This window comes from Sceloporus occidentalis, unplaced genomic scaffold (genome assembly GCF_023333645.1).
Source record: "Sceloporus occidentalis isolate IW3139 unplaced genomic scaffold, rSceOcc1.0.p SCAF_4, whole genome shotgun sequence".
NCBI lineage: Eukaryota > Metazoa > Chordata > Lepidosauria > Squamata > Phrynosomatidae > Sceloporus > Sceloporus occidentalis.
The window spans coordinates 44,317,414-44,344,509 of record NW_028316984.1 but is presented as its reverse complement, the minus strand read 5'-3'; the positions used below and the strand labels follow the sequence as shown (position 1 = coordinate 44,344,509).

The window sequence follows — 27,096 nt, the reverse complement described above, 5'->3', positions numbered from 1 at the left end:
TTATTCCTGGTTAAATTACAATTATAATGCTGTGTTGTTATGCCTAATGACTGGAGAAAGGAACCAATTACAAGTGATACTTTTCAGACCTAGCTGCTGCAAAACTTTGCCCACAAACAATTCCATATATTTCTTGAAAGTGGCATCAGCCTGACTATTGTAAACAGGAATGCTAAATCTGATCTAGGTAAGTATATGATATTCTCATGGAATCTTTTTTTTAAAGGCACAGCAAGGTTGGGTTTTTAGAAATCAGACAACAGAAAAGAAGCATGAATATATATATATATTATATTTTATTTAAGACTATCAACTGATGTCTGGGAAGTGGCCCCTTTTTATAACAAAGGTTTCATGAAGGACGTTTCTACTCAATTTGAACTTGCCAGCATTGTAGCTGCTGTTGTATTTTTATTTGTTTGTCGCATTATTTCTATGCAGTTTGCCTTAGTAGAAAAAGAATAACATTGCTAAATGTAAACACAGTGGTTTAGGACATTTCTGAGATCTTCCTTAAATAAACAGAAAGATCTGAAAACCTACAGCCTTTACACCAACAAACCATGTAGCTGTGTCCAGCTAATGAAAGTATATTTACTACAGAACTGTTTCATAGCAGGATAAAACAATGCAACTCATTTCCTGGCATGTGAAGCTGTGTGGTTTTGGGGTACAGAATGTTAAGCCTGACAAAAAAAATCTCCGGGGGCTGGTAGCAGATGTACTGAAGACCTTAACTGATATGCAAGTTTTCTTCTGCATCTTATTGGTACTCTCCCACCAGATCTCTGGAAACACAAAGAGGGAAAATTAAGAAGAGGAATATTACTCAGAGCTTTGATAAATTTCATTTGGAGTGATGCATATGCTTTGTTAATAAAAGGTATTTAATGTTGCCCATCAGAAATAGGTAACCAGGTACTCTCCAGATGTTCTGTACCAGTGCTACGCAAAGTGATGGTCAATGGACCAGTACCAGTCCTTAGTTGATGGTCTGTGTCTGTGCCTACTGACAGAATAGAAAAAAAAACATCTGTCAGTAGGCACAAATATAATACTGGTCCCTGGAACATTAGGAAAAGAAAGATGGTGGTTTCTTTCATCAAATAGCCTGAGAAGCACTGCTCAACCACAAATCCCAGAATTGTTTACCATTGACCATGCTGGCTAGGGCTGATAGGAGCTGGCATTCTGAACAGCTGGAAGATGCAATTTGCCTACCCCTTTTTATAGCCATGAAAGTTCTGCAGTGTCGCCATTTGCAATTCTCTCTCCACCTTCTCTCTTCTCTCCTTTCCCATCCCCATCTCCCTTCTCCCCTCCCTCTGTATGCACATGTGTATAGATAGACACACATCATTGAATGACTGTATCTGTATGATTATTCCCAATCTATTTTATTCCAAAAACTATGGACGTATAGTTTAATTTTACAGAGGTGGTGGTGATGATGATGACTTTATGTAGCATCGCTGATGTGGTAGTCTTACTCTTTGGGGAGATGCAGAGCTACCCACCTAACTCCCCCAAACCACTATCCCAGAAAGCAAGAGGCTTACTTAGTTCTTATAAAGGAGGAAGCTGACTAACCAATTAAATGTAATTGACTGCCTATGATAATCCTAACTTCTGCTGCACCAGCCTCAGAACATTAGCCACTGGATTTGAATGGGGGGATTAAGCATGTTCCGATCAAAATGAGATAGCAACAGAGGCCCAGAACAGATGGGCCATCCATGACGCATTTGTCACGTGCTAGGGTTGCCTCGGGGTGGTGCAGCCACATGCCCCTCAAACCTTGCACGTGACGAGGACATCATCATGGCGTCCTCCTGTCCACATGGGGGCACCATGATGTCACACACGTACTTTGTCCAAACGGTATGGCACATGAATGACGTCTTTGTGCTGTCCCAGGCTGCTTTCAGCAGCCTGAGCACGGCGCGAGAAGGAGCTCCAAAATGGAGCTCCTTTTGGGCGCACACCTCATTCCCACAGCCACAAAATGGCTGCGGGAATGATGCCAGGGAGAAAGGGGCTGAGTGGCCCCTTTCTCTCATGGCTCTGGCTTCCAAGGTGTCCAGGGGCATGAATCCCCCCAAAACATCCTTTTTCCAGGACATGGGGAAGCGGCATTTTGCTGCTTCTCCATGGCCTGGAGAAGCGCCTGATTGGGGCCTCTGAGCTGCCGGTATGGTTGCCCTGGCCCCAATCCTCTGGGGAAAGGGGCAGGTACAGGCCGCCCCAAAGGGGCGGTCTGTACCGCGCCTTAGATATTCATTCATTGATTTGAAACTTGTTTCCTGATTGCCCTGTGTGGATTTTCAGTCTTTTATATGCTTAATTTTAAGTGGAAATCTGTGTAATGCCATGATTCTGCCCAACCTTTCTCAGAAATAACTTCTGTTTATAATGGTTACAAATGCTTAGGAGTGAAGGTGTATAGAATTCTGGCCAGGAATTCCAAAGAAATGTATCAGTATTTAATTCAGATTAGACAAAAGAAAACACTTCTTCAAACAACATGCAATTAAATATATCCATTTGATTTTTCTGACAGAAGAGATGATGACAGCTTTACAAAGAGATTAGACAAATTCGTGAAGGATGAGTTGAAGAATGGCATTGGATATGAACTCTGTATAAAACCTCCAAGTTAAGAGGCAGTATCCCTGAATTGTATTTCTAGGGGGAACAGAAGGAATGAGCTACAGCCTTGGCCTGGCTTGCAGGACATCCAGAAGCAGGTGGTTAGCTGGACAGATGGAGGAACATGAATGGGATATGTATAGCTATCAAGATGTGTCTTTGTGGTGCATGTGGTGCACATTTATGGGCAGATGTGTGCAAATGTGTTTTTTTTATGGATGGACAGATGAGTGTTTGTGAATGTGGCTTCCCTCCTCTGTCATTCTGCAGAAAGTTACCATGAGTTAATGCAGCCCTCTGAATAGAAGAGGTTTTCTCCATCCTGCTCCCCAAATATCACTAGGGCTACACTGTCACATTCCATATTACATTGTGCATCCAGATGGCTTCTCCACTTTAATCTCTGGTATCCCTTTCATGCAAAAATAATTAAGCTGCTTTTCAACAGATTCTTTTCCCAGGGTTGCCAGGCTGGATCCAGAATGGGTCCCTTGTAATTTCAAGCAGATTGTGGAGCAGGAAAAGGTACCATAAAGCTCCATGGAGCTGAGTGAAGGTACCTGGGCTTCCATCACCTTCCAAACCTCAGCTTTCAGCCTCAGCTGTTGCCTAACCCATGAAAAATGGGAGGAGGGTATGTGAAGACAAAAAAAAAAAAAAAGACCTGGAGGGAGTTCTCTATGTTCCCCTCACCCCCACCCCACTCCACTCCTCACCAAGGAGACAATAGCCACATTTGCAGGGGATGGCTGTAGCTGAAAGTTAAGGTTTGGAAGGTGAGCAAGGTCAGGAATCTTTGTCCAGCTTATCAGGGCTTTACGCAATCCCATTTTGCGCCACGATTTCTTCAGGACCAAAGTTACACGAGCCCTGTCCTATATCTAACCCTGTCAACTCTCCCATTCTCCTTATTTGTATGAAAAGCAACTTGTTGGTTTCCAATAAAACATACCAGGAGGAGATATGGAGATGACTCATAAGAAGGATCCTTGGACTACATGGGATCTCCAGATAACACCTATCATCCCTCACCATTAGGCATACTGGCTATGACTGCTGGGTATTCATGGCCAACAGCAGGGCATCTGATCTGCAGCCCTAATGTCAATAATTTTTGACAAAGTAGAAATAAGCAGTGTTCCCCTGCACTAGAAGATAATCCAAGTACAATCAAATAAAGTTAACAAAAATTTAGGCACCTCTGTGTCACTTTTTGGTTAATCAGCCACTTCAAGAACTCTTGGGTAGCCATATCATCCAGGAGTTTGTTGTAATCGCTGGTGAAAGTGCCGTCTGCGTGCCTTCTACCAACATCTTCAGCTGTACCAGCTCCTTCTGAGAAACTTAAAGGGGAGAAACAATTAAATAATATCCTTACTGAACAAAACAAAGGCAATCCTTTGTGCAGTTCTTCATTTTGTCAAAGTTCCCAATCTATAGAAGACTGGATTTTATTTCTTCTTAACAGTCAATCTCCTTCAAAATAGCTGGGATTTTGATTGCAAAAGCAACTTCTTTAAAATGTTTTTTTAAACAAAAGAAATTACACAACTATAAAAGGAAGCATTTGTCACTATCTGAAGCTAAGTCTTTGCAATATCACATTGATTTCAACATAAAGTGTTAAAGCCCATAATGATCTCTCACATCTAAATAAGTGGAACTTAAAAGTGGTTAACATTGGCTGGATTCTTTTCTGTATACTAACTCATCTCTAGAGTGTTTGTTACATATTGTTGTTAGTGATGTCCCAACTTCAGGTAGAAAGCATATCTAGTATAAAGCAGATAATCTATTTCATAGCTCCCATTAACCAAAATTCTTTACCAAGAAGCTGAGAATTCCTGATGCTGAATTAAGGGGACATTTTGATTGTCAGTTGGAGAAACTAGGTTATGGACTGTGGCTTGTGATTAGGTGCATATACCAATGACAGAAAGATTACTGCTTCCCTATTAACACCAACAGAACTTTTAAAATGAACTCTTTTCAAAAATGCCAGTATTCTCAGAGTGTTATATTTTCAGAAAAGAACAAGGCCATTTACAATTCTCATAAACAGTGATGCATTTCTATGCAGCCATTGAAATGCTTTCCAAATTATTGCCCAAGAAAACCACATTGCTTCTCAAAACTACACAAGGCAGCTTCCTTATCTGATAAGAGGAATGAAGATGTGATGTGATGTAAGAATAAACTTTTTCTGAGGCAAAATTTCTGAGTTTCTTGCTTATGATTTTAATTAAGGTCAGAATCAAAAGAGACAATTTGGCTAACTGGAGGCCTAATGTCACTGTTGGGAGGCAAATACAGTATAAAAAGATAACATGCAGAAACCAGTCTCTTGCAGAGTTAAATGTATTCACAGTGGAGACCAACTGCTTCATTGAGCATTTCTTTTCACCTCTAAATTTAATGCCCAAGAAAGCTTTGGGGTAGGATGGGGGAAGAGGAGGATGTAGAAATGTCTTGCTGTTAGCAACATCAGATGGCACTGATGGTTTTGCTCAGAATCTGCAACAGCCTGCTATCTCATTTCTCTATATCCATTTGATGATGTGTAAGCATACAAACATATGGAGAGAAACCCTGTTTCTGCTTTATGGTTGTGGAGTTTCTTTCAACAGGTACACAAATAGAAATGAAAGAGCAGTCACTTGCTGTGATCTCCATCAAACGCGTGCCTTAGATTTGACTGGTAATAATATCAGTACAACAGACTGTATTTCAAAGACCTGTTATGCTCTCTTGAAGCTATGGGAGCCTTCAGGGCTAGGTACACATGACATGCAAATAACAAATAGCACAATGGTAACCAGATCACACACAGAACACACACACACACACACACACACAGAATATCCTCTGGGCACGGATGGATTTTGAGTAGAGATATAGCAGTGCTGAGGGTGCTTAACCCTTTCTACCTGTCCTTAAAAATACTCCCTCCGTGAGAAGGAAACGGGGAAAGTAATGAACACTCTATCTTCCCATTGCTTCTCTACCATAAAATCCCAATTGTTCTGTAAACAAGAGAGACCTGCTATGTGAATTTATGTGTACAATTGCACCTTGGTATCCACAGGGATCTGTTCCAGACTCCCCCCCCCCCTTGATACCAAACAAAGTGGGCCCTCAAGTCCCATTGTCCCTAACAGCAGAGCAACATGCACGTGCTTACTAGCACAACCACATGCACACACCAACATTGGGGACGATGTGGCTTGCCATTTGTGGATGCAGATAAGGAGGCCCACTGTACAATATAGCCAGCCACTCAGCAACACATCCTTTAGGAATATAAAAATAAGAGGGTACAAGGAAGGGTGTATTAGTAGTTGCCTTACATTCTTGAATGCCTGCTCTTTGTTGGCTCCAAGGGCCAAGATCTGATACCCACCATGACAGATAAAAGCAGCATGGCCAGTCCTAAAAATTGTTTCTTTGCTCATAATAAAAATGAAACTAGCTATCCTTGGCCTGATATCATCCCTCTCCAACTGATGCTTTAAGAATCTTCTAAGGGCTCACATAATATTGCCTATCAGGAGTTATATAACAGGGTGTTTCAGTCATGTCTCATCTTGGTTGGCTGTCTTCCTAAATTCCAGCACACACCGTTGACTCTCAGATCTTATTTTATTATCATTACGGCAATCATAATCAATTTTATAGAGTGCCAGTGACATACATGGTGCCTTTTACAGTAGGCAATATAGATTTTGTGCATGGAACCAAGGGAGAAGAAAGAAGAAGAAATCCTGCTCAGAAGAGCTCACAGTCTAAAGGTACCCATAAGTACATGTGGGACAAGGTGGTTGATCTTTCAGCTGACAGTCCATGCAGACAAACGGGTAGGGGATTGAAAACTGTTGTGAGTGGGCTTTATTAGGAGAGGAAATGAAGCAAGAAAGATGCTGTTCCAAATGTACAGTTGCTTAGAAGGATGGATCAAAGTCAGCAGTGGGTAGAACAGACCAAGGAGCAAAAAGAAGGGGAGGTTGTCATGAGAGTGGTGAGAACAGGATGTAGGTGGTTCCTGATGGAGTACAGGTTACTGATGGAGGTGTTGGCAGCCTAAAGTTATGGGATGCTTTGAGGCAGGGGAGGGGTAAATATTCAGCGTATTGCAGAAAGAAGAGTGGGAAGGCAGGAATAAAACTTTAAAAGGGGTGGAAGGATGGTGACAGTGTGATGATGAGTTTAGCAGCAACTTCTCCTCTTGGTGCGGAAGGAAGGAGAGGCTTGAAAAGGAGGAGTTTGTACAAAGTTTGGAAATAACTAGAAAAAGCAAAAGGAAAAGGAAAAGGCCATAACATCCGAAGCACACAAATAAGGACTGTGGGCAAATAAGGAATAAGAGTGAATTAGGAAAACAATCCTGGTGATCCAGAAATGTCACTACATCATGTGGAAGCAGAGTTGGGTGGAGAAGAAATCACACAAATGCTGAAAACATTGACCTTCATGACGTGATCATAAGAAAACTGACTATTTAAGTATGTAACAGCACAAATAAATTTGCAAAGAGTTACATTTTAATTGGCATTTAGATCATTTCACACCCATGATAATATCTTCAATTACAAAAGTGTAATAAGAAATACAGAGAGGAAGGAGGGGGAATAACATTGGAGTTCCACTATGCTTTGATTGGTGATAGCCCCCAAAAAACTAGGAAATGCTTAATGATAGTAGCAACAGATGGATTCTTACTCTCTTCTCCCTCGTCCATTCACAAGCCAAGCAATGAATTCTTTGGCAGCTTGACCTTCCAAATAAGAGCTGATATCACTGGTATAGGTGCCATCAGCGTGTCTCTCATACTCGGCATGACGCCTGGCGAGTCCATTGCTGAAAGAAGGACACAGTATTTGAGGACAGATTGTCTTCTTGTTTTGTCCTCTTGGTGACACTTTCCCCCTAGTGTCCTTCCTTCCCTCCTGCCTTCCCACCCTCTAAGAATCTCCCTGCAAGCTTGGCTGTAGGGACTTTCTTGAAGCTGCTTTCCAAAAGAGTGGTTTTCCAAGCTCTGGCATGACCAAGAAATGGGATTTAGAATCGATCTAAGCAGATTAGAGCTTTTGTTGTAGGGTGGCTGCTGTCACCAGGGCAAGGAAACAGGTTTAGCTTCCCCAAATCCTTTTCTCATGACACTGCTCAAAGGGAGAGAAAAGGAAAAGCAGGCTGGTTAGGCCAGCATTAATTGTGTCTGCCAGGGGAGGAAAGCATTGGATACCTATTGTTCCACCTGAAAATACATTGGATGGTGTTGGATTTCACACCATGCTTCAGACACTACTCTAATGTTTTCCACACCAAGGCAGTGGCATCACTAGGGTTAGCATCACCTGGTGCGGTAACTCATGATGTCACCCCACCCCACTGACATCCTCCCATACCACACCATATAGAAACTTTAGTAATGTTTTTTGTACTATTGTTATTCATAGTTCATAATTCCCATATATCACTGAATGTAATGGCAATAGTTGTGACACAAACAACTAACAAAATTAAAATTATACCTTTAAATCACAATATCATATGCACAGCCTAAATGTATTTGCATTTACATGAATTCATGTGGTTAAAGTGAAAAGTTTGTGATGTTTTAAAGAAAATTTTAAAAGGATAAATATTTCTTTAAATTTTAAAAATTAATTTTAAAAACTTAAGATTTAATTTTTAACAAACCTGGGGCATTTTCCTTCTCCTTCCACTCAGTCTCACCCCACCCCACCCACACCATCTCTTCAGCATTTTAAAGGGATGCAAGCGAACACCACAGCCCCCCCCCCCCCCCCCATACACTCTAATGACACCCCTGCACCATTCTCTCTTATGGAGAAATGTTTGGTGTAGCAAATAGTAACCCTGCTGAAGTAAAATCAGAATCTGCTTCTTTTGCTACTTCAAAGGCTTCTGAATGACAGAAAACTCACTAGCAAGTACTGTATCCTGAAATGGATTGTTGTAAGGAAGTAAATGTCGTGTAATAAAGAAGCATACCCATGCTTACAATAACAAGTATTTGGGCAGTTTTCTTCCAAGGGGGAAGGTTGCATGATTCAGATATTTTTCAGATCATTCAGCACATAATAAAGGGATTCTGTGACTTCAGGGCCCAAACAGACAGGCCAAAAAAATATTTGCTTTGGTTCACTTTGGAGGTATGCTATTTCAATGACACACACAGTTTAAGAGGCCAGAAGCTGTGCCAAAGCTCTGCTCCAGTCCTTAAGACTGGAGCGTGGCTTTAGCCCAGCTTCTGGCCTCTTAGGACACATGCAGCATTTAAATAGCATACCTCCAAAGTGATCTGAAGTAGCTTTATTTTGGCCTGTCTGTTCAGACCCTGACTCCCTAAGCACTGATCTCCACATGGAGCCTTTTCATTTAGATTAACAGAAAATTAGTATAATTGTATAAAATACGTTGAAGATAATTTGATTCATCAAGCTGTCTCTGATCTCAGAAGCATCACAGGATAAGAATTCACGTGTCACATACTAAGGCTAACCAAAGAAGAATCCCAAATACCCAGTTCATTGACGGTAATATTGTCACACTATGCTCAATACTGGTATGGATGAGATTTGCTCTGTACTTCCTAACTGAGTCAAATTGACACTGAAGCAGGGAATGGACAGATGAGTGAAGAACTGTTCCATGTCTCAGTGATGCATCCCACTCAGATCTGTTTACAAACCCTGTCTTAGGCTAATTTATGTTACCTGTAAAGAGTTGCCCACAGCCATACATCTGTCACCAGAGCAGGTCTGTTATGGAGTACTTGATGAGAAATTTTAAGAAGAATTAAGTTCTGCTTACTAGTGCTTCAAGCTTACAGGGGTAATATCAGTATGTTACCTGATTCCACATGCTAGGTTCCCCTGGTCAAGAACTAGTTTTACTAAACAGCTACATTTCCCACTGTACTTTCAAAATGGTCTCTAGCCATGTCTAAGATGTCCCCCATTCAGTTAATCCAGAGCACTCTTTTCACTCAGGGATTGAACTTTTTTGGGGTGTGGGCAGATGGATTCTGTCAAGAAGCTGACTTGACTTGGACTGCCTCTAGTGTAGACTTAAAGAGTCTTCTTCAAAACTCTATACTATACATTTATTATTTAACGTTTCTGTGCAGTTATCTGTATTGAAGAGAACTGTGTTTCTGTCTGTTTGGATGTTCATATTGCATTACAGAGAAATAGTTCCCTCCTCATCTGCATTTATTAAATCTTGGCACTGAATAACTGGGTCCAGTTTCATTGACCTCACCAGTGTTTGTGTGGAACCCTTGTTTCCCTCCCTGTTTGCGTTCTGAATCAAATACATTGTGCTTAATTGAGGTTTTATGTATATGCTAATTTTTATGAAATACAAAATACATTTAGCACAATATTTTTACAAAGTCCTCCCTCTCCTGACATTAATTCTGCTAAAAGCTTCTAGTGTAAATGCAAACAAAACTCTTCAATCCTGTTAAAGGACTACTTCACACTTTGTGAGATTATGGATACATATAAAATATTTCACATCTACAAGTAAAGAATGAAATGAATGCGCACGGCAAATACACACAATAAGCAATTTACATGTGTCAGGGAGTTGTGATGGGTTGTTGCTCCCTGTAAGGTGTACATGGTGTGTCATGTATCCATTTTATGTCGTTCCATTTTTCATGTATTTGCTTCCACATAATGTGTGAAGTAGCCCATATGTCTGAGAGAACATTATCCAAAATGAAGGTGTGGATGGTTCTAATGACGCATGTGCCCACAATGCCAAGAGCACGGCTAGTTGTGATACCACATATGCAACTTGCCGCAAGTTTACACTTGCCAAGTATCTTGGCTTTATCTGCCCACACTTGGATTCAATTGATTAGAAAAATCTAATTTAAGCCAGCGTCCTAAGATCACTTTTGGGATGTAACTTTCCTTGTAATGAATGGGCTGTGTTTCCAAAAATGTAATCAGTTGCTCCATAACCAGCCAAGGGGTATGTAACTACAGAAGTACATCAAGCCTCTGGGTGCAGTCCTGCATGCACAAGAAGCTGTGATACCGAGACACAGTTCAGTGGTAGAGCACATGCTTAGTATGGAGGAGGTTGCAGGTTCAGCCCACATGATCTCATGCTAAAGGGATTAAGTAGCAAGACATGGGAGAGATCTCTGACTAAAGAGCCACTCCGGCTCAGAAGAGACAGGATGGGACTACTCCATATGTACCTTTAATGCCAAGGGTGGCTAGTGGATCTGTTGCCATAGTGGTAGTGAATTCACTCCTGGCTTTGTGTCTGTTCTTCCTGCAGTACCTCCAGGTTGTAGAAGAGCTGAGCCTGGAAATAGGTTGGAAATAGGGACCACCACCTGGCTAGCTCTCATACAACCTAGGGCCATTGCAGGAAGAACAGCTCTAAAGTTGAAAATTGCTTTGCTGCCATCACGGCAACATTGACTGTCCAACCCTGTTTTGTTTCTTCTTTGCCATATCCAAGGTCATTGCCATAAGTCCCCCTCAAAGGGAGATTTTCCCCCCAGTCACAGTGTTCCTTCCAACCAGATGATCAGATCACTATTACGAAAGCTGATAGGGGAGGTCTTTGTATGCAAAATTCATACACACAGCACACAGCAAGGATTCATGAGCCTTCCCTTGTGTGAATACTGACCAGGCCAAATTAACTTGGGATATATTTCACTGTAGTGATTAAATTCATTTGATCAAAATACCTTGAGAGTTGGTCCAGCAGGTTTTCTTTCTCTTTCTCTTCAAGTCCTTGTTGTCTGCAGCAGAGGTTCACAGGTATTGTTAAAATTATGCTTATTCAGGTAGACAAACAATTCCCCCCCCACACACACACACATATACACTAAAGCAGTTAAACACTACAGCATTTGTCCATGACATTTAAACGTGTTGGACAAAAGCCACATGTGCATTGCATGACTGCATATTAATCCCATAATGATTCTAGACCTGTTGTTTTTACTACAGTCATTATTTACATCTGATTGATCAACAAATACACTCAGTAGCTAGCAATGTCCACGTCTAGTGTTTTTGTTTTATTTTGTTTTATAAAATGACTTCCAGATTAGAATAACTAGAAAAGCAACAGTGTAGTAGATTACAGATTACCCTTTTCTCTACACTAATGCATATGTCTTCTGCTTTTTTACTGAAGCAAATACCCAAACAGAATACTATAATTGACACATTCCTCATAATCCAAAATGGGAAATTTAGTTTTGGAATTTGGAAGCCTCATAATCCAAAAGTGCTCTGTTATTAACTGTTTCACAATTCAGTTCACCTCCAGCCCCAAAGGAGAGACAGCTGTTTGAAACTAAATGGCTTACTACTGACAGGGCTTGTAAAATAGTTACTTTATTGGGCTACAATGCCTGAGATCCCTCAGCCCACATGGGCACTCGAACCACTAGCTAGGGGATTCTGGGAGTTATGGTCAAAAAGTAATTTTCCCCAGGACTGATTACTCACTAGTTGAAAACCAAGAACCAATTCACACAGCCACTGCAGCTCTCAGCTAATCTTCTCTCCCACCTTACAGCAGTGGCATTGAAGTTGGTGTCACCTGGTGCAGGGGGTAGGCAAATTGCCTTGCCCAGCTGCCAGTCCAGACTACTGAAGCCCCCCCCCCCCAGGCCTTTAGGGTCTGGCAAGGCTGCAGCCATGCAGGACCCTAAACGCAGCTGCCTTAGAAGGCCTTCAAGGTCCAGTGCAGCTGCAACCATGCTGGACCCTGAAGGCAAACCTCCCACCACCACCTGGAAAGGCCATCAGGGTTCAGCATGGCTACAGCCACACCAGATTCTGAAGGCACCACCATCTCAGCAGTTACTGGAGGGGGGCGACAGCACTGCAGCCTCCAAAGGGCCTGTTTAGGGTCCTGTGTGGCTGCTGAGTGATCAGGAAAGTGCCTTTTTTGCTTGCCCAGTTGCAGTGCCAGTCCCTCCGGATATATTGCCCCACTGGTGACACCCTCTCTGGTGTGTGTGGACTGCAGTCCCCTAGTGATGACCCTGTCTTGCAGTGATTAAGTTTTGGATTCACTCATTACTTGCAAGGTTTGTCACAACAATCGACAATATTGCTTGCAACTATTTGATCCCTATTGGGAAGGTACAGGGTGGCTTTTTATAGGTGTGTATGTGGGGGGGGGGGGCAATGATCAGGCTGGCCCATTTTTTTATGGGCATCATAGAAAATGATGCTGAAAGGTGAGGGAGATTAACAGCCAAATGTGAATAGAACAGCCCTTTGGATCATTTCTAAAATAGCTTTTCACCTAGAATTATTCAGGGAACACAGTATATCACTGATCCTTTCTACTTCACCCGGGGCTAAGTTTTAAGCATGCTTATTCATCTAAAATAATATTTCTTCAGATATTTATATCCCAGTGAATATCATGAAGAACTCAGGGTAGCATACAAAAATAAATCTATTTAAGTGGTATAAAACAAACTTAAACAATCAAGAGCATTTAAAGAGCATTTAACTCAGATGAGATTATTTGCAAGTCAATGTGTTGAGGATCAGGCTATTTGTTGCTAATTTCACTTTTGCTTATAATGGCATGATTCTCCTTCTTCCAAACATACAGCAAGGCTGAATAAAGAGGTTCTCAGTACACCTACCCACAACTGGAGTCAGCTTGAGACAACAGCATGCACTTGCATTGCTCAGTTCAGGAGTTCCCTGCTGCCAAGTCATGGCTGTGTTATGCCATACTTATGTTAGAATTGCAAGGCAAAGACTCCTTCCCACTGTAATATCCATACATTTAACATTGGTGTCCCATCCCACACATATAGTCTTCTCTCATACAGAGGAGAAGTAAGTTCCATAGGGCCAAACCCAGAGGTCTAACTGTTGGGCTATTCAAAATGAGCCCTTGAAAGGTCTTCTGTTTATGAACTCTAACAAAAAAAAAAAAGAGGCCCAATGAGCCCAGCAAAATGAGAGACCCTCTTGGGAGAACTGCCATTCGTGGCTTTGCACATTAAATGACTTGCACATTAAATGAAGACACAGGCCATGCCCATTGAGATACTGGAGACATCTCTCTCTCTCTCTCTCTCTCTCACACACACACACACACACACACACTCTCTCTCTCTCTCTCTTTCTATCAGATGGGAGAACCATACTGACTAGTGACGCTGATGATGTAATATGCAAAAAGAGCAAGAACTACTCGCATGACTGTGAAACAGCAATGGACAATGACGTATTTGGACACTGGTGAACCAAATATTAATCTGTGAGACAGCAAAGTTCTGATGCTTTGCCTGCATCAGAAATGGCAAATGATACAAAGATATGAAGGACAAGAAAGCAAGGTTAAAAAAGAAAGAAAGAAAGAAAGAAAGAAAGAAAATGATACCTACCAGCTTTGTATATTTATTTCAGGACTTTCAAATTGTCTGTATTCTTTTCAATTACATTTTACGGCAACATTTTTTCATCAGATTGTATTCTGGCAAATTGTGACAATCATGGGGAATTTATCTGAGGGTCCTGAATCCAAAGATCCCTAATGATGGGTATTTTGCCTTAGAATACAGCTTGCTTGTCACTGGAATGTATATCTGCAAGGCAACACTGGGTGTGTTCTAACTCACAGGGAGGAGGGAACTTATTTTGACACAAACTAACTGCTCACCACGCCCTTTGTCAGGCTAGATGTTGTCAAAGGTGTGACCACACTCTCTAGCATCAATTTTGTTTGCCCCACCACCAACTACACACTCACTCTAGAGACCAGGCTTCCTCTGACAAGGAATGCATGCATGTCATTAAACACTGTTTCCAATATTGAATCACTATTTCAAGAGCATTCCTGCACTCTGCATTTAGACCAGGAAACTATAATGTTCCCAGAGACTGAGACCCTGGAAAGTAGAACTACCAAAGTCCTTGTCAAAGTATGTGGATATCTTCATAGATGAGCAGGAATTACTCAGCTGGCAAATCAATGCATAAAGGATTTCCTGATGGTAGAAAGTTTGGAAGGCACTGCTCTACTGTATTATAATGTACTGTGGGGTGGTTCTGAAGTGGGATGATCCTTGCATCTGCAGATTGTGCAAGGGAGGAAAAACCAACTGTACTTAATTACTCTATTCCTCATGAGGAATTCTGCTTTGTGTAGGTAGCTCTGTAAATTGAAGGTTTGTTTTGTAGCTGTGCAAGCTGGAATTTTGCATCTTTATGCAAAACTCAGTAACAGGCACTCCCCTTATCTGCACCTATTCCTCCAGGAAGAATGGGGCAAAGTACATATTTGAATATAAAACGTGACCACTTCAAACCTTGAAAGAGAGAAATAATGAGAGTGAACTCCTTCAAGATCTTGGAGAACTGTGGTCAGTCAGATAAACAATATGCCAGATAATACTGGACCAGATGGAGAAATATCTGACGTGGTGTGAGAGAGCTTTATTTGGGAACAGGGGTAAAGGCCACAGCTGAGTATTAGAGCATAATGCTCTACATGCAAAGGGATCCAGTTTCAGTACCTTGTATTTTCAGATAGGAGAGAGAAAAACCTCAATGCGAAATTTTAGAACACCTCTGGTAGGGCTGTATTGTCAGTTACAATTCTCTGCTTTTAAACCACATGCTACTTATTTTCTTCATCCTACATTTGCTGTCATCTGGGAAACCTTTTCAATGAACTGTTTCAAATTAGACTGTTTCAGAAATAATTTGATAATGACCATTAAAAAGAATCCAAATAATCTGTGTGTGTCTGTGTGAGTGTGTTGTGTAAAGTAAGCTGTTAGTTCAAGGATATATTGCTTTCTAAAAATTATTCTCAGGTAAAGTTGATATTATTATAAACAACCTTCATAGTGCAGGATATCTTAAATTTTATATGAAACCCAGAAAGCTGTGTGTATATATATATATGAACTAGTATTAATTTGTATTAAATTGAAGATGTTCAAATGGTAAGGGTTTAAGAGTCATTTATTATGATAGGATGTCAGTGGGAATTTTAGTATAAATTATCTATACACAGGGTTAAACACGTGGTACTCCCCAAATATGCTAGATTACAATGTCTATAATGTCTAACCCAAGCACCATGCTGACTGGGCCTTACAGAGGTTGTAATCTGGAACATTTGGTGGGCATCAGATTGTTTAGTCCTGCAAGAATTGGACCTCATAACTATAGGAAAGTTCTTCCATTCAATCTCCACAGAAATGACTGGGAGTTATGCAACAAGAACATTAATGTGTTTTTAGCAAATCCCTAGACTGTTAAAAAAAATTATCAGCTATTCATCCTGTCTGCTACTATTCCATCATTGCGACCAATGAAGACAAGGCTTGATTTAACTCCGTTGAACTTCATGTGGATGAGCTCAAGTGGTGTGTGAGGGAGCCTGGGAGAAATCCAGGGAAGGAGTTGCAGTCCAAGATCCTGTGTGCTTAGATCACACCTGTGTCAAGAGGACCTTCAAGTTTGGATAACAAAACCTCAAACTATAACAAGAAGTCACCATCCCCTAGGAAGTGTCCCAATGTCAGTAAATCTGAAATAAATAGGATTTGCACAAATACACAGAAACTATTGTTGCATAAAGCACATTCATCTCAATGGACGCTGTATGACAAATCTTTCCAGTGGACAGATCCCTCTGTCGTTCCTCAACTGACATTTTTTGTGGGGTGGGTGGGTGGTGGAAATCAGTAATCTTTACTTAACATTTATATGTCATTTGTATATCATTGCATTGTTGAATGAGAGAATGCTGGATGATTATAGAGATGTTTCTGTAATATGCAGAACTCAGTAGGACAGATTGTGAATGAAAATGGATGAGCTGGATGGATTGAATGATGGATGGATTAATGGTTAGATGGATTAATGGTTAAATAAATTAATGGTAATTTATTTATTATTAATATTCCACCATGGCTTTATACCATAGGTGGGGAACATGTGACCATGCAGATGTTGTTGGAGTGAAACTTGCATCCATCCTTACCCAGGGTAGTCAATGGTGAGGGATGATAGAAGACCACCAGTGACTGATCACATGCTCCTATGACTAGTTTATAGAGTATCAGGTACTCCCAAATGAAAATTTCTGTTTTTAAAATCCATGGGGGAAATTTATAATGGTTGGGGTTTAGTTGGGGTTTCTGTTTCGCTTACCCGCTCCTTTTAGTGTTCATTAACCACTGTACAAAATCTTGAGCTCGTCTTGTGTCCAAGTACTTGCTGTAATCGCTGGTGAATGTACCTTGTGAGTGCCGTTTCACTTCGTTCAGCTGTCTAGAGTCATCTAATGGTTCAGCCTGGGAAGCTTTGAATGATCTATAAGTTTGGTTTGTAACACATTAATTGCACTGAAGATTGCACATTTGAAAGGTGCTGTACCGGTTCTCAGTCTGCTTATAGCATATATTTGTGTCCCCCTCCCCCCCAGTTTCTTAAGGGAGGGATCATTAGATGCCTAATAAACGCTTAGTAACAACACATTCTGTTAAGACAATAGCCATAAGTCAAAGCACTCCCAGTTGAATTAACCTCATGTGCTGCTGATCTATCTAATAGCCAATGGTGGTGATGGGGGGGGGGGGGCGGTAGAGAAAATTATTGTTAGTATTTTATAGGGGTTTTCATGTAGCTTGCTTTCTGTTAAAAGAAAATATACAGTCCACTCTTAGGTTATAAAAGCATTCAAAGTTTGATCTCAGGAGTTTTACCTGGATTTCTCTTCTGTTTCCTGAAGGGGATTTTGCCAGCTGCTTTGAACAATCATTAAAACCAACCCAGCCACTAAATACATGCTTTTCATTTTCATCACCTGTGGAGATAGAGGGGGAAAACAATCATTTCAACAGGTTTTGGCTGCATTCATATTCCGTGAGAGTGAACTGGGACCTCATCTTCATTCAGCTGCAGTAGAATCAAGGGTTTCACACCCACATGGAAGAAGCCACCCAAACCTGTTCTATCCATTATAGGAATTAATTTACCTAGGAATAAAGAAAGCAGCCTCATAATAAGTCAATTTATGCATTCCTTTAGCCCAGCAATGGTGTAGGGTACATCTACACTGTAGAAATAATGCAGGTTGACACCAGTTTAAGTGTTGTAGCTCCATCCTATGGAAACCTGGGAACTGTAGTTTTACAAGGCCTTTAGCAAAGCGTGCTGGTGTCTCACAAAATTACAAATCCCAGGATTCTGTAGGATGGCACCATAGCAGTTAAAGTGGTGTCAAACTGCATTGTTTCTACAGTGTAGATGCACCTGTAGTGGTAAATTCTGAAAAGCAGGTGCTCATTAGGGCCATCTTCATGGTTACACCAAACATTTTGACAGCTGTCTTGAGCCATACCAAAACACCAGCTCTAGAAGTTTTTACCTCCACCTACAGCCATTCTTTCCTAAAACTAATGGGTCTTTTTAACCATTTCAGACCAAACCACTCTAAAATAAATCTCATTACAACAGGGAATAACTACAATATATTTTTTTTCTTAAGAAAACCTATTCCTTGTCCCCCTAATTAATTATTGTGAGGATTACAACTGGGCTTAGAAGAACAGTGAAGCCTGAGGGATGTGACAAATTGCCTCATTGTCCCTACTAAGAAAAATGTCCCAGTGCTTTTCACCCTATAGCTTCACCATACCTCTATGAATCCAGTATTGTACACCTGGAAGGGATTCTCTAACCATACCCTCCAATGTCTGACAGATGAAAACCAGGACATGTGGGGCCAAGCAACATCAGAGTATGATAAAATAGCAAAAATTATTTATGAAGAAGAACACATAAACTAGGTGAGACTCCAGCAGTTTGCTTTTGCTTGAGTTTACTAGGAAACTCAAGACTGTTCTCCCTCCCAATTTGCAGCAAATGAAGTAAGCTGGGCAGAAAGGGAGAAAGTAGGAGGAAGAGAGAAAATGGGACATTTTTAAAGCAGTGGAAAACATGGAATGACAGACAATCAATCAGGACCCATCCCTGCCAAATCAGGACACTTGGAGAGCATGTCTAGGGTCTCAGAAAAAGATCTTTCTTGCTTCCTGCTACCCAGTCCTCAGGGCTGAGTTTTCTGGCAGATACTGTAATCTATGCAACGGTGCAATATAATCCCAGTTCACCAAGAGTTAAACCATATGCCTAGTAGAACTGAAAAAATTCAACCCCTAAAATGGATTATTCACACACAGAAATAACTGTCATCATCAGTATCCCTCATTGTGGCCTAGTACATGCGTCTTTACTTAAACTGCTGTATTCCTGTATTTTGTGTCTGCAGCTTAAAACTTCATACATACTAGAAAATGGGAAATACTAAATACATGTAGATTGTGTCTGATACCTAAAGTTTCATGAATACTGGAGAATGGAAAATAGTAAATATGTACAGAGAATTACAATGTAAAAATGATTTATGCCATAAAAATGATGTTTTAAAAAATTCCCCCCTAAAGAAATAAGGAATTTCCATCATAGCATAATGTGTCACAACTTTAAATGGGGTTTACTTTGTACAATTTCAAACAAATGACATAATTCAGCAAAAGCTGAGTATAACAGTCAGTCCTATCATGACTTCGAGCTTGTCCATTGCAGCGAACTTTAGTTATGACAAACTTTTCTTAGACTGTGCCAAATAACACATTTTGTAACTTGTTTTGCAAGAATGGATAAGATGTACTGCCATCACTATTTGCATATTCCCCCTGGTTCTGGTTTCATTTCTTCAAGAACAAATAATGGTTTTTCTGGAGCTTTCTTTCATTCATACGGTGGTACTCTGCTGCCCTCTAGCGTTGTTTCCTAAGATAGCAACTCTCCCTGTCTCAATAATATTACAGCCTTGAATATTTCATACTTCTCCACAGAAAACTGCATTTAATAATTCCATGTGGACAGGTCTGTTTGTGAAGGAGAAAACGTTTTTTCCACCTTCAGACAGCTACATCATTGGAAGATTTTTTTAAAAAAATTAATTATTATTTTAGTACTTTATTTCTAGCACCATCACAAAATACCAACACACAAGGATAAACATAAATATATCATTTGACAAAAAAGATTATATTTTTTAAAACCCTCTGAAAAATAAAAACAGTCTTCCAGCACAGTATAAATGCATTTTTATTTTCTTCTTTTCCAGTGAATATACCTGCATCTTCATTTTCCAAAATCAAGAATCCCATGACAAACCTTGCCAGTATTTGTGATGAAATCTGGATGATTTTAAGATGTCTCATTATTGTTTATAAAAGAAATGAATGGCTGCCCTGTCTTAATAAACATGTCTGCATGAGGTTCTCTCCACAAGAATTTTACACCTTGCTGTTGACTTTTTAAATAATTTTATTTAATTCCAGATCCCACTTCACTGATTTTAGAAAGTAATGTGAAGCGACAGTTTCTCAGGAACAACTAAACATATGTAAAATTTGTGCATATGCTCAATATAATGAGTAAACAGCCCTCTTTGGGTATTAGATAGTCTGAGTCACACTTTAAATAGGGAAGGTCCCAGAAAACAGATAAAAATAATCACCATTGTTGAAGAGCAAGAGCTCTGAGAACGCAAACAGACCTATGCTGTAATAATATAAGTATATAATTATACATATGCACTTGAGTTTGAACCGAAGGTAACTCAAAGGAGCCTGATAGAGTTGTGTTCTACTGAGCACAAAGGACATTGCCTTTCTAGCTGTTGCCTTATTCTAGGGGTGGCAGACATTTGGACCTTCAGATGTTTTGTCCTATAGGTCCCATCAACTAGTATGGTTCAAAAAATCAAGAAGGCCAAAAGTTCCTTACCTCTGCCTTCATTGTGAGCATGGCATAGGGCTATTGGACTAAGCTCCCTGCATGTGTTACCATTGAGTCTGCTGGCTAGGGGTTCTTGAAACTGTAGTTCATCAATATCACCTCAGAGACTACATGATTCCCATCCCTGCCCTACAAGTCCTTATTACAAAAGTCCTATCTAAAGCAGACTTTTTGAACTAGTTATTGAATAGTAAGTTGACACTCAAAGTACATTTCATTTATCAGAATCTGATCAAACCACTGAGTCCCTTTTCCAAAAGGCTGCAGACGACACCGACCGTGGTCAGGATTAGCAATGAAATTTGGGTTGTTCTTTTTGTTTAAAACAGAAAATGTCTTAGGTGTGGATGAGTGGGATCTTTCCTGGCTTGGTAATAGAGCACTACATTTGCTGATTCAATCTCCACCATTTCCAGGTAGGAGAATACTGAAAAATACTGCAGCCTGAAACCCTGGGGAGCCATGGTCACTAGACAACATAGGCAACACTGGGCTGAAAATACCAACAACTGTGCTTGCTGGAAGGCAATATCTTCAGCTCCAATTGGAAAAATGGGACAGCTAATTTAATAATTTTAAATTTTTATTATATTGAGTAGAGTCCATTTTAAAACTTTTGACCAATGGAATGACTTCTGTCTGCAGAATGAGGAAGAGATATTCCTCCCTCTCTCCTGCAATCTCATAGCCTCCAACATTTCCCAGATGAAAACTGGGACACATGTTGCCAAGCAACATCAGAGTGTGGTCAAGGTGGCAGCAGTTATTGATGACGAAGAACATGCAAGCTTGGAAAGGCTGCAGCAGTTAGCTTTTGCCAGATTTTACAGGAAGGGCAAGATCCCACCCCCTCCTCTCCTCTTCCCCCTGAGTTAACTGAATGCAAACTACTTTTGCACTTTGAACTCAGTTTGCAGCAACTGAAGTAAACTCAGGACAAAGGGAGCAAATGGGAGGACAAGGAAACTTGGACATTTTAAAAGCAGATGAAAAAATGGGATGAAAGGCAATTAATTGGACAAATCAGGACAGTTGGATGGTATGACCTCTAAATTTGATCTGGAAGGTCAGGAGCCCCTCCCAGGTAGATTTTGCAAGATACAGGGAGACAGAGAGGAAGTGAAAGTGTGCTGTGCAAACCAAAGCCCACTTTCACTGCCTTGGTTTCTGCCCACAGATGACACTCAGATCTTGCTGTTATCCCAGGAAGCTCCCAGGAAGTGGTTCTGAAACTGTCTCCTGTCTGGGTAGCCAGGAATGGGGAACATGCTTGGCTTTTGTAACTGTCCTGCTTCCTCTAACTCACATCATTTTCTGCCCACATTGTTGGTACCGTCATTGACTTAGGCTGCTGCCACACTGCAAAATTAATGCAATTTGACACCGCTTCAACTGTCATGGTTCCATCCTATGAGATTCTGAGATTTGCAGTTTGTTGTGGCACCAGGGCACCCCAACAGAGAAGGCTGAATATCCATCCCACCAAGCTATAAATTTCAGAATTCCGTAGCATTGAGCCATGACAGTTAAAATGGTGTCAAATGGCATTAATTCTGGAGAGCAGAAGCAACCTCAGTTACTCTAACCCAAATCAACATAAACAGGCCCTCTAAATGTCTTTCTTGGAAGTTGGAAGTATTGATCATGCAATATATCTAATTCATTCCTAATAGCATTTCCGTTTTTAAATAAAAGATTGGCAGTCTCTGTTCCTTTTACTTGATTGTGTTGGTTTTTTTTGCTTCATTTTTTTAAAGAACAGAAATCTCAAAGTTCAAAGCCCAGACGAAAAACAACAATGGATTGGATCCAATTTAGGTACCTGAAAGTGGCAGAATATTTTTCTACATCCTCTTATCCATGACAGCCCCTCTACCACCCTGAAAATGCTATACAGAGTGTGTGGGACCCTGCTGAATGGGGAATTGTGTTCCAACACTGGTGGCAGACAGGAAGATCCCTGAAAACTGGATCAAGTCACTTTCCATGAGTGAAAGACAGATTTAGCATCCAAACCCAATAAACCCCATTTTTAAAAATGGTGGCCCGCATGTTTATTCTGCCTGTGGATCCTAACATTTATTTCTTTGAGTTCTTTTTATTATAATGCCATTTATAATAGTAAAGTATTTTGGTTATAGAATCATTTCAAAATGACTCCAAAGAACCTAAAGCTGAAATTCTAAACATATTTAGGAGAGAAGCTGAGCTGAATATAGACCAGCTTACATCTGAGTAAACATTGCAAAGAATGGATTATTATCTCATTAGCAGACAGTCATACACAGTCTATCATTAGTTTATATTCTGGACTCTAGAAAAATGTGCTGATACAAATTTGCTCCATATAATGATATATAGAATTAAGCAACAGCTGGAAACTACAGTTGGCACTTAACAGTTGTGATTTTGACTTTTGTAGATCTGATTATTGAGAATTTGACTAATATGTTATCTCTAGGAATGTCTAGGTCCTCCAGCACAACTCTGCCAGAAGTTAACCTTAGCATCACACTGGAGGACCTAGAGATTCTGAGAGAAAATAATTTTTAGGCATTTGTAGGTCCTCCAGTGCAATTCCAGGATCAACCTCTTCAAGATGTTGGCCTTAGTGTTGCACTGGAAGGCTTAGAGATCCCTAGAAAGGTGTTCCCTCAGGGTTTTTTTTTAAAAAAGTGGTTTTTGTGTGTGTGCGTTTTTCACTTTCATAGAGATCCTGTGTTCCCTTGCCCCAGTGCATGTGTTTGACTTCTCAGCAGCAGTATTCATTGATATTAAATCCACCAAAATCTTAATCCCACTTATAAACCCTTTCTCTTTCAGTAGAACATATCATCTAGTAACTTTTTAAAAATGGATGAGACATTAATCAATATATGATATAGGTTTCCCACCCAATCCCTAGAATCTAGACATGCAAAATGGCCAATATAGACCAAAGTAAAGTTTTTTTCAGAATACTGGACATTACCTTAAACTCATTTGTTTTGAATGGAGTAAGTTCGCACATTCAGCCAAGACAGTTTCACTGTTCAATCACTGAAACTGCAGTCCTACACAAAACTTCTTGTGAGTAAAGGATTCAAACACATAACCACATTATTCAGGATCAGTATGCAAAGGAATATTGTAGCACCTTTGAGTCTAACTGAGAAAAAAAGTTTGTATCATAACCTTTTGTAGACTGAGTTAATTGCATCTGATGACATATATGCATCTCAGGGGAGAAGCAGAAAGGCATGAAGGAATTATCTCCTGCCATGAATGCTCAGGGACCTTGGTGACTGAAGTGGGCCACCATTGTGGTCCCAAACAGACTGCTGGCAGGAGCAGATTAAATCTGTTGCTTTTGCTGGCAGCTTCATCTAAAAGCCATGCCCCAAAGCGGCTGGAAGCTGCTCTATTTGGACTGTTTGGCGCGTTACAGACCGCCCGTTTGAGGCGGCCTGTAACCGGCCCTTTCCCCATCGGATTGGGGCCTCAGCTGTCAGAACGGCAGCCTCTGAGGCCCCGATCTGCCGCTTTCCAGGCTGTGGGGAAGCGGCAAAAGGCCCAAGGACACCTCAACGGCGGCGGGGACTCTCAGAAAGGGGCCGCTTGGCCCCTTTCTGATTTGCGTCGCTGGTGCAGCCTTCACATGGCTGCGCCAGCGACACAAACCAGGAAGGAGCTCCGTTTCAGAACTCCTTCCTGCTCCGCCGAAAGGGCGCACCGTTTGGAGGTGGCGCGTTCGTTACGTTGTCATGGCGGCCCCCATGTGGAAGGGGCGCCGCCATTTTGTATGGACTCAGTCCGTACTAAGGTTAGGGGCGTCCGAAAGCAATGCCCCTTTTTAACCCTGGTACGGACTGAGTACGTAGTTTAAGGCCCATCTGTAACGGGTCGTTGTTTCTGGCCTCCGTCTACCAAAGTTTATGCTACAAACGTCTATCTTTCAGGGTGCATCTACACTGTAGAAATAATGCAGTTTGACACCAATTTAATTGTAATGGCTCCATCCTACAGACCCTGGGATGTGAATGTTTGTGATGCACCATCATTTGTTAGCAGAGAAAGCTAAAGATCTTGTAAAATGACAAAAATCCCAGGATTCCAAAGCATGGAGCTACAGCACTTAAAGTGGTACCAAAGTGCATTATTTCTATAGTGTAGAGAGGCACAGTCTGTCTCAAAGATGCTACAGTATCCCTTCTGGGGAGACATAGCTAGGGTTGCCACTGTTCTGTCACTGAGACTGCAGTCCTACACAAACCTTCCTTGCATGTAGATACAAATGTATTTCTAAATTGACATTCAGGGCCTGCTTTCTTTAACAGAAATAGCCCTCTCAGGTAGAATAAGGTTGTGAATGCAAAACAAAATTCAAGAGCTCTGCTTACATGTTTTTCTGCTGTCTTGATTTCTATTGCTGTCAAATAACATTAAAAAAGACAAGTGTGCACCATTGCCAAAGTTCATAGTCATATTTATTTAACCAAAAGCAAGCAAGCAAGAAAACCAGTACTCTAGGGGCAAATGAGCAGAGCAGGACACACACAAAATTTGGTTACAAGTCAGGGTGTATATATGCACTACTTGAAGGAACACAGCTATCTTACATACTTTGCACACAGTTTTACTGGACATATAATTCTTTTGTTGTTTGTTATTGTTATGTGCCTTTAAGACATTTCTGACTTTGATGACCCTAAGGCAAACTTATCATGGGGTTTTCTTGGCAAGGTTTGCTTAGAAGGGGGTTGCCTTTGCCTCCCTCTGAGGCTGAGAGAGTGTGATTTGCCTATGTCAGCCAATGGATTTACATGGCCAAGTGGGGATTTGAACCCTAATCTCCAGAGTCTCCAACAACTACATCACACTGGCTCTTACACAGATCAGATATCTGTATTAAGGAATGCTTATTTCCCACTGAATTCTACAGTAGGGTTTGTCAGTCTTTGGTCCTCAAAATATTTTAGATGTGTGAGCTAGCAATTGGTAGTGATCAGGAATTTTGGGAGCTGAAGTCCCAGAGATCTGGAGAACCAAGGTTAGTACATTATCATTTCAAATTCTATTTTATATCTTTTAAAGTGAAGTGACACTTGACAAATTATTTTTCTTTTCCTAAAAGTTGCTTCAGATCACAGGCTCAGATCCTCCTCTGTACTAACTGCAGAAAGGAAAAGAAACAATCATATCCATGCCTGTATGTTTTTCATTCTGCAGCTAATCACAATTGCAAGTGGAGGGAAAAGAGAAAAATGTGTTGGGAAATCAAGATGTTGCCCTTCCCCTGGTACCACAGCTCTAATCCAAATCCACCACTGCTTTTAGAAATGAAATTAAAAACATCATTCAAGAGCCACAGCTGCCCTCCTGCATTATATATGATTTGTTCACTAAAATCAGGTTGGTAAATATCTGCCCAAACAGATTTTCGTAGTTCTGTTGTAATCAACTGATAATGACTCAAGGGTTGGACATGCCAATACAGCTCTAGAGAAAGAAAAATACAATCCAGACCTATGTGCTTTAAATCCCCATGAATCTCTGTAAAGAGCACTATATAACAACCCCACTTATATTTATAAAAGAGACATAGGATGCCATACATTAATTTTAGGTCCACTTATGTACATAGGAAGCTGCTTTGTACACATTCCATCTATACCAATGCAGAACTTGGAAAAGTTACTTTTTTGACTACTCCCCGATTCCCCAAGCCATGCTAGTTGAGGGATTTTAGGCATTATAATCTATAAAATAACCCATCCCAGCTCCGCATCCGTATTGGCTACTGTGGCAGGTAATGGCTTTCCCAGTTTTCAAACCCCTACCTGGAGATGCAGTGTGTTATAATTAGAGGTCTTTTGTGTGCAGAATATGTATTCTACAAACTAGGAATAAATACCACTGAATTCAGTAGGACTTCATTACAAATAAACAGGTATAAAGTTGAACTGCACATGATATAGGTGTCCCTTAATGTAAGTTAATTGTAGTTAATTGTACCCTACTTTTGATCTGGATTACGATGAAAGTACTTCTGAACCTTTTTTTAAAAAAGGAACAATTCTAATAAGTAAAACACCTTATTTTTTTAAAGAATGTATTTTAAAGGCTAGTTTCCCACATTATATTGTGACTTTTTTCACCATTATATGCACATATGTATTTTCTCTGTTCCCTCCAATGCTTTACATATATCACAGCTTTCTGCCACATGTAACCAATTTGCATTGTGTTTCAGTGAAACAGACTTTAAACAATTTTGCATCATGCTTCTCAAGTCAATGTTTATTAGAATTGTGTGCATATGGCTGTCTGTCTATTTTGATACAAAATACTTTAAGACCCTATAACCATTTACTACAGTGTGAATCCCTTTGAAATAAATGTGACTTACCATCCAGGAAACATGTATAAAGTACACTGTAAAGCAACCTGATCATGAAGCCTAAGTTTCCCAAAACTATATCAACATTTCCTTTGATCAAAGCAGGTTGACTCTTACCTTTGGGCACTTGGAGAGGATGTGGAGAAGTAGGGAAGGCAGCTCTTCCTCTTTCTTCAAGACTTCTGGAAGCCTTGA

At 40.6% G+C, this 27,096-nt stretch overlaps 1 protein-coding gene across 1 annotated transcript; it reads right to left on the bottom strand.

Moving 5' to 3' along the window:
* Positions 1-328: 328 nt before the first annotated feature.
* GCG (glucagon) lies at positions 329-27,096 on the bottom strand. Its single transcript, XM_089523309.1, has 7 exons — positions 27,019-27,096; positions 17,414-17,514; positions 16,860-17,021; positions 11,393-11,446; positions 7,366-7,503; positions 3,849-3,992; positions 329-788 (listed from the first exon to the last, which is right to left on the bottom strand). The coding sequence occupies exons 2-7, from the start codon at positions 17,509-17,511 to the stop codon at positions 764-766; spliced, it is 621 nt and encodes a 206-aa protein (XP_089379435.1). The 5' UTR covers positions 17,512-17,514; positions 27,019-27,096; the 3' UTR covers positions 329-763.

Excerpts from the sequence above, each read along its gene's own strand:
- GCG (XM_089523309.1), bottom strand. The coding sequence starts at position 17,511 with ATGAAAATGAAAAGCATGTATTTAGTGGCTGGGTTGGTTTTAATGATT. Across the intron at positions 11,447-16,859 it reads ATGAACACTAAAAGGAGCGG|ACAACAAGGACTTGAAGAGA; the intron begins GTAAGCGAAACA and ends CCTCTGCTGCAG. Across the intron at positions 3,993-7,365 it reads AATGGACGAGGGAGAAGAGA|TTTCTCAGAAGGAGCTGGTA; the intron begins GTAAGAATCCAT and ends CTCCCCTTTAAG.